Source organism: Eumetopias jubatus, unplaced genomic scaffold (assembly GCF_037043125.1).
Source record: "Eumetopias jubatus isolate StellerSeaLion01/CBP00866 unplaced genomic scaffold, mEumJub1_p1.0 scaffold_4, whole genome shotgun sequence".
Classification (NCBI taxonomy): domain Eukaryota; kingdom Metazoa; phylum Chordata; class Mammalia; order Carnivora; family Otariidae; genus Eumetopias; species Eumetopias jubatus.
Genome location: NW_028274810.1, coordinates 52,074,856 through 52,083,285, shown reverse-complemented (window position 1 = coordinate 52,083,285; position 8,430 = coordinate 52,074,856). Strand labels below are relative to the sequence as shown.

General features: G+C 34.6%; 1 protein-coding gene across 1 annotated transcript in view; it reads left to right on the top strand.

Moving 5' to 3' along the window:
• Nucleotides 1-806: 806 nt before the first annotated feature.
• IL23R (interleukin 23 receptor) overlaps nucleotides 807-8,430 on the top strand; it is a 54,100-nt gene continuing 46,476 nt past the window's right edge. Inside the window, exons 1-2 of the mRNA XM_028102501.2 lie at nucleotides 807-902; nucleotides 3,852-4,148. Of these exons, the coding sequence (XP_027958302.1) occupies nucleotides 833-902; nucleotides 3,852-4,148 (367 nt within the window). The 5' untranslated portion in view covers nucleotides 807-832. The remainder of the gene's footprint in view (nucleotides 903-3,851; nucleotides 4,149-8,430) is intronic.

Below are 8,430 nucleotides of genomic sequence, written 5' to 3'. Positions count from 1 at the left end.
TCTTTAAGAAAAAAAAGTTATCAGATATTTTATGCTATAAGACAAGTCACGATTTTGTTTTGCTCTTTTATATGGAAAGCTCAGGTTTTATTAAACAGATAAAAATAACTAGATAATGTTGGTTATTGAGTAACTGATTACTCAATAACGTAGGTAACCAATTAAATAACGCAACTCTAATTGTAAACATATGGCAATACTGTTTGGAATTTATATAATGTGTTTCTTTTGAACTGTCTACTGAAAAGGCTTTTTTATAAATTTAACTGGTGAGAGCACCTATGACTTTGTCTCACTTCATCTTTCGTCATTTTGAATGCTTACTTTCTGGAAATTCTGCAATTTTTGGCTTTTCCCAAGTTTAACCCATCAAAGACTGATAGTTCTGGAGCTTCTTAGGCACAGAAATCTGGCCAGGAGAATTTATCATCAGGAGTTAGAGCAGAGGTTTCTGATGAGAGAGACAAGATTAGAAGAAAGTGTATTTTATCAAGGGTCACAATGTCCTACTAAGGTAATTCATAGTGATTTGAAGGGTATAAAAGACCATTCTTTCGCTTTATTCCTCCATCTGTATTATACCTCTTCACACACCACTGACTTTTCTTTGCCCTGTTTCCTCTTCCTTTCTGTTCTCCCCTTCTTCTTTTTTTCCTTCCCTCCTTCCTTAGTTTCTTCATACTGAAATGGTCTCATTAAAGGCAATAATAACTGTTAGGAAAAAAAGGAATGCCTTTTATTATTGTTATTTTATTAAAATATTATAATTTAAACAATTTTCATATTTTTTCTTTCCTAGAGGGCAACAAAGAGCTTTTGCTTGCTTTCAGGAATGAATCAGGTCACAATTCAATGGGATGTGGTAATAGCTCTTTACATATTCTTCAACTGGTGTCATGGAGGTATAGTATTTTTAGTACCTATTGTTATCTTTTATTCAAAAAAATGTTGAGTGTTTATTATTTTCAAGGCATTATTCTAAGATCCCCGAAGAATAAAAAATTATTAGTTTGGGAAAAACTATATGCACATAAAAATTATATGCGTGAATGAAATAAAAGAATCCAACCTCCCTCTTAATGGCAGGATTCCTTTCTCAAGCATCCCTAAGGAACAAACCTCTAACTCATATATGAACATTTCCATGAAGAAGCTAATTATTCTGAGTTGGCATATTCTATCTTTGAACTGTTATAACTGTTACATGATAATCTGTCAAACATTTGAATGTAATTCAACTCCACAAACCATTTGTTGACAGTTACTATGTATCAGGCACTGTGCTAAGCCTTTTATTCTTCACAACTTTGTGCAATGGTATTGTGCTATTATTCCCATCTTATAATTCACACAAACATCTGGCACTATTACAGATACAGGCATAAGCAGCTTTGAGGAATCCAGGAGGGGGATCATCAGAAATTCAGGCAGGATAGCTGTTGGCATTTGAGAGTTTCGACTGAGGGTTTTGTGTCCTGGGAAGGTGGCAGAAATTCATTTACTGGGAGACAAGCAACACCAAGGTAGGTTTCTACACCTTGAAGAAAGCTTTGCAAATCGTGCAAGTTACTCAGATTAATGACAAAAGGAAACTGTCTTCTCCAGGTTGGAACACGATTATATTGGAGATGTAGAGGTAGCCCTATCATCAGAACTAGAATCCCTGCAGCAGGTATCAGACACTCCCAGAGTCAGACCACAGCTATCCAAGAAGATTTAGAAGAAATAGGTCACTAACCAACTTTTTCCAGCTTCTTGAAATATGCAAATGATAAGTAGGACTTGTGTTTATACATTCAAGTAATTAATATAGAATGTAGAGAAATGAGTCAATCCCCTCTGACATGGCTTTAGACCCTCAAGCTGTCCCTTAGAAATTATTTTATAGGGACACCTGGGTGGCTCAGTTAGTTAAGCATCTGCCTTCAGCTCAGATCATGATCCCGGAGTCCTGGGATTGAGCCCTGCATCGGGCTCCCCGCTCAGGAGGGAGTCTGCTTCTCCTTCTGCCCTTCACCCTGCTCGTGCGCTCGCTCTCTCTCAAATAAACAAACAAACAAAAATCTTTAAAAAAGATAAAAGAAATTATTTTATGTATTATTGTTCAATCTATGAATAGTTTTAATATCATCCAGACTACATTTTTTTCAAGTTCCCCCTTTTCAATAGCTCTGCTGAAATTTAAAAAAAAAAATTTAAAAAAAGTTTAACATTCCTCTGATCAATCTAACCCTATTAAAAAAAGAAATTAACATATTTGTATAACTTATTCTTATACAATCTGTGTTGATTCCCACTGACTACTGATTTTTTAGGTACTGAGAAATCATTGACTTACTAATTTATTCCTGAATGTAGTAAAGCTCAGTGGTCCAAAGTTCTTTATTCTATTTTTGAAAACCAGGACATTTGTCCAAATCTGAAGTCTTCTGACATTTTTCATATTTTTTTCAAACACTATTCATAATAATTCCATGATAGTATTCACATATTTTTTTAAAGTCCTGGGGATTCAGTTTGTTTAAACTTGAATTGTTGACCTTATTTAAAGCAGTCGGATGCTTTCTTAAAACTTCCTTTTCATGTCTTTGGCTTAAATATCTTCTTAATAATGATGGAATTATTTTATCAGTACTTCAATATTTAAATACTTATAATTTTTACATAATGTTCATTATGTAAATGGAAATATTCAATTACATTTGTATTATACAAGTTAATTCTTTAAGCACTGAAGTCTAAAGATAGGACCTTTTAAAATCAAATACTTACCTTTATCACTATTTTGATAAGATTTTAAGATATTTTAATGCAAGTATTTCCAGAAAAACACAATAATAAATTTTCCTTGATGTGAATTTAATTTAACTGATACTACATTGCACTATCATTTGAGTTTATGAAAATGACTTTAAATTATTATTTTGGGTTATAAAAGTAATTACATTCACTATATAATTTTTAAAACACAGAAAAATGAAATTAAAAATGAAAAAATTAGTCTAACATACAGAGATTATCATTGTTAATATCTTAGTGTATTTCTCTTCATTCACTTATCTATATCTGATATTGAGCCTGTCTTAAATATGTTGTTCTGCAATTTGCTTTTTAACAAAATATATTCTGAATTTTCCCATATTATTAAATTAATGATGAATTAATGGTTATCAAGCAATAGATTTTTGTCATTAGTAAGAGTATGATTTTATTCATTAAACTCATAATTTTCTTTTTTTTAAGATTTTACTTATTTGAGAGAGGGAGAGCACAGGCAGGGGTAGCAGCAGAGGGAGAGGGAGAAGCAGGCTCCCCACTGAGCAGGGAGCCCCACTGGGGAATCTATCCCAGGATAGATCATGACCTGAGCTGAAGGCAGACACTTAACCAGTTGAACCACCCAGGTGCCCCTAAACTCCTAATTTTCTGAGAAAGTAGCCATTATCTACAGAACAATGAAAGACTGATTGAGTAGCTTGAGAAAGGGGTTTGGATTCTGCAGTGCCAAGTGTTGTTTCTAATCTTACCTTTGAAAAATGGCATAGCCTCATAATGCCTCAGTTCTCTATTTTAAAATAGGAGAGCTAATTATATTTGCTCTTTAGACAGAGTAATTTAAAGGCTGACTCTAGTTTTGTATCATGTTGCTGAGCATCAACAGAAGCACAGTAAAAAGCACATTATAATAACCTAATCAGTTAAAAGATACGGTTAACCTTAAAACTTTTTTCCAATGAAAATCATTTAGTTAATAGAAAAGAATAAAATTTAAATGCAACAGTATATTCTTTTGAATCTCTTGTTTTAATGTTTTACATGGAATTTTTAAAATTTTATCTATTTGTTTCCAGGAATTACAAATATAAACTGCTCTGGCCACATCTGGGTAGAACCAGCCACAATTTTTAAGATGGGTATGAATATCTCTATATATTGTCAAGCAGCAATTAAGAACTGCCAACCAAGGAAACTTTATTTTTATAAAAATGGCATTAAAGAAAGATTTCAAATCACAAGAATTAATAAAACAACAGCTCGGCTTTGGTATAACAACTTTCTGGAGCCACATGCCTCTATGTACTGCACTGCTGAATGTCCTGGATATTTTCAAGAGACACTGATATGTGGAAAAGACATTTCTTCTGGATGTAAGTGTTGGGGTGCATTCAAAATTCAAATGAAAGCTCATCTAGCAAACTAGTCTAAAATCTGGTTGGGGTGCCTGGGTGGCTCAGTTGGTTGGTTGGGTGTCTGCCTTTGGCTCAGGTCATTATCCCAGGGTCCTGGGATCAAGCCCTCATCAGGCTCCCTGCTCAGCTGGGCTCCCTGTTCAGCGGGGAGGTTAGGTTCCCTGCTCAGTGGGGGGCCTGCTTCTTCCTCTTCCCCTGCCTGCCTCTCCACCTGCTTGTGCACACTCTCTCTGTTAAATAAATAAATAAACAAATAAAATCTTAAAAAATAATAAAAAATAAAATCTTGTCTAAAATTAGAGACAAATTAATATAGTTTACTTCTTTTATGAGTTTAATATAGGAATTGCAAACCCAAATGCTTCCAGGGGCCAGGTTGGTAAAATATGAGTCAAGGAGGCTAATGGGATCTGTGCAGAGAGGAAAGCACATAGATGGTCTACTGCGGACAGTCACTGCCCAACTCCATCATTTATGAGGATCTTGTAATCCTAAATCTTTTGACTCTAAAAGAAGACAGAAATATAAACTTTCAATATCAACTCTACAAATTTTTAAATGTTGCTGATGCATTCAAAAAACAAAATTTTAACTGTCATGTCCAAACAGCATACATGATTTTAAGTGTTGTATTTTTCATTGGCTCTACACTTATATTTTTTGTTTATTTGCTTTCCAAACTAATATCATCTGCCTTGAAGCAGATCCCATCAAGAAATTTTGAGGCTAAGATTTAGGGAGAAAAAAATAGTTGCAAAACTAGCTTTGTGTTCCTGCTATACTTCTTATGAGCTGTGTGACCTTGGGCCGGTTAATCTGTCTGAGCCTTGATTCCATGTCTGTAAAATGAGGCCAATTATTCCAGCTGTAGTGAGCACCAAATTTTAATAAACTATTTGAAAGCATATTATACATTTTAAAGTACAACACCAGTGTGTTAAATGCACTTAAAATTGCATGCTTTTGATAAAACATGAAGAGATTCTGATATAATTCCCTGCTCCTAGTCCCACTGCCTCAAATGTGAATCATTTTTTGTAACTGTAATTATTAAAAAAAAAAATTAGGAGTGCCTGGGTGGTTCAGTCGGTTAAGCTGCTGCCTTCGGCTCAGGTCATGATCTCAGGGTCCTGGGATAGAGCCCTTGCATCAGACTCCCTGCTCGGCGGGGAATCTGCTTCTCCCTCTCCTTCTGCCCCTCTCCCTGCTCCAGTATGTATATGCGTACAGGCTTTCTCTTTCTTTCTCAAATAAATAAATAAAATCTTATAAAAAAAGAAAAAAATCACGTTCATCTCAAAAATAATTGCTAAATTCAATTTGTATTTATAGTATTCTGAAGATGTGTAAGTTATCATAGTAATATGAGCTCACTTGTATAATTATATACTTAATTCTTGGTTCTAGTATTATGAGAAATAGGTCAATAAATTCAGCACTGTTTTAACCCAGAGATTCATTCCCCAGAGCATCTGGACCCAATTTCAGTGAAGAACGATAGAGGGCTTTGGGGACTTTGTCATGTTCCCTTCATCCATAATTTTGACAATCAAATATGAGTTCTTATTCTTCCTCATCTCCAGACCTTAACTAGCAAGAACAAGACCACCTGGTGGTCACCACTTGCCCCTAGAGTGGACACCTGAGAAGCAAGAGGCTGCCTTGTTTTAAATAAGGCCATTGTCGTACTTAATTCTGGGAACCTGATCTTGCATGATTTTCAAAAAGAAAGAAGAGCTATGGGAGGTGGTAGAGGTGAACTGAGGAAGGACCGCAGTAGCTTCTGGGGTCAAAGAATAAAGTTGGCCAACTCATGACTTAAACTGATAAAAGCAAACTAAACTTGCCCTAAATTATGGGAATTGAAGACATAGGTGGACATCTTATCTGATATATGAGGAGTCCTTAGCTTGTCTACATCCTCAGGAAACATAACACTTAATGCTTAAATATTTTACTATTTATCCTTTGTGGGTGGAGGTGGGGTGTTGAGAGAAGATACAATTTCTTTGGAGGGCAAAGCAATTTTCACAGTTATGGGGAAAGGTTAGCTTTTAATTTGAGCCAGAGGAAGAAAGGAGGCAAAAGAAGTATGGCCTCCTTCCTTGAATTACAATTTGAGTGACAAATTATCCCCAACAGCTTCTTCTAGTGTTGCCCCCAAACACAACCACCAGGCCATGTTTAGGGTCAGGGAACAGACTTTGCTCCTCTTCTGGGACGATATCATAGAAGAATTTAGATTCTCTGCTGCTGGCTGCTTAGAAAGAACATTATTCTTTCCATTTATTTAACTTTGTGAGTTGTAACTTTTTACATAGGGCTCTGGTTATGAGTGTGACATTGTAACTGCCAGGTAAGAATTTACTCTAACTCTTGGACCCAAGCACCCCTATGTTCTTGGGCTCTGCATTCTTAGCAAACAAAACTTCCTATTTAAGTAGGTCAAAAAAAGTTTTTTGAGGGTTTTTGTGGTACTCTAGAAATCACATTGCTTTCACTGGGTTACTCTGATCACAGGATATTTGTCCTGTGAGCTTTACTATGTTAACTTATCATCACTGTTTTGAATAAAATGATTATGTGTATTTTTTTTAGACTGGAAACAAATCATAAAAGAAAGAGAAAATAAATGAGTCAGTGCTTTCCCTGAAAAGAAATCCAAATATATTTAAAAGCTCTGTACTTTAATATGTAATCTGTGAAATATAAACTATTATTATCACAATTTCCATTTTTAGTCATCATTTTAAACACTTCCAAGAATCTCATCTGTGATTAAATGCACACATACTATGGGAATTTTGTTCTATCAGTTTCACATCAATCATGGGATAAAATATTATAAGATGTCTTTATTCATTTAAAAATACCAAATTAAAGTAAACCAGACACGGAACAATCTGTTTCCACTTAATCATTTATTTAAACGTTTAAATATCTTTGACTTAAATTTTGACCATCTTTGATTTCTACTTATTGTGAGGAAAGCACACTTTTTATCCAATAAAAGTCCCTGAATATTTGTCTTTAACATTGCTATCTAGTATCATTCCTGGCACAATTAGGCTGGCCTGTGCTCTCCTTGGGAAAGGAATTGCAGTGATCTTTGCCAGAAGCACTGTGCCTCTGTTCATTTTAAATTCTCCTCATTATCATTTTATTAATCAAGCCAATCAAATTATGAGATAAACTTTACTGAGTGGTTGCCATGCACCAAAAATGTTTTAAATGCTAGAAATCCAAAGAAGAGGGATTCTACCTTCAAGAAACTCTTAGTAGAAAATGATCCTTGGCTAGACTCTGACAAGAAATCTGGCCTGTGATTAGTAAGTGCTCCAATAATAGGAGAGGGATGGGATTGGTAGACAAAAACAAACACATAAGCCTCATCCTTGTATATGTCAGAGTATACTCTGATACCTGGCTGGATAGCAGGTTTTTCTCCTTGATGTTGGATAAACTGGCAATGAGATTAACAACAACCCGGTTTTACTCTCATAACTAATCATACTCCCATCTTTATATATTTCACATTAACAAATATTGCACTTATTCGCATGTGTGTATATAATCTATTTGATCTTTTGCAAAATTAATTAACCACGAGTCATTTATAACCCTGAGCATTCACTTTATATAGAATGCTGTGGAATAACATAGCCCAAAATATTGACCATTGTCTTTTATGATGGCCAAATCAATCGTACTCTATCTAAAACCAGAAGGGAAAAATAACTTTAGCACAAATCACTGTAATCAGTAAGGGACCACAACTCAATCAATATTCAAAATGACTTAAATTTATGTTTCCAGACCTACCTCCTTTAAGACTCAAATAAAACTTAAATATTTCTTTTCACTTATTTGGAGTCCAGTTTCTCCCCATTGTAACTCAATGCTACAATTCATCAAAATGTTTTAAAGTACTTTAGTATGTTCTTACTGCTTGAAATTGTTTTTTAATTATAAAATCAAATTGCATACAACATAGAAAGTTTTTAAAAATTTAGACCAGCAGAAAGGAAATACCCATTATCTCTATAATCCCATAATCTCACTACTAACAACCCCGCTTTAATAATTTGAAATATGTCTTTCAAGTTTTAGTTTCTCTCTTCCCTTTCTCACTCTCTCCTCCTTCCCAACCCCTCTCTCTGTGTCTCTCTCTTGAATGAGATCACTATATTACACTATTTTGCAACCTGCATTTTTCACTTTATCATATGGCCAGAACTTC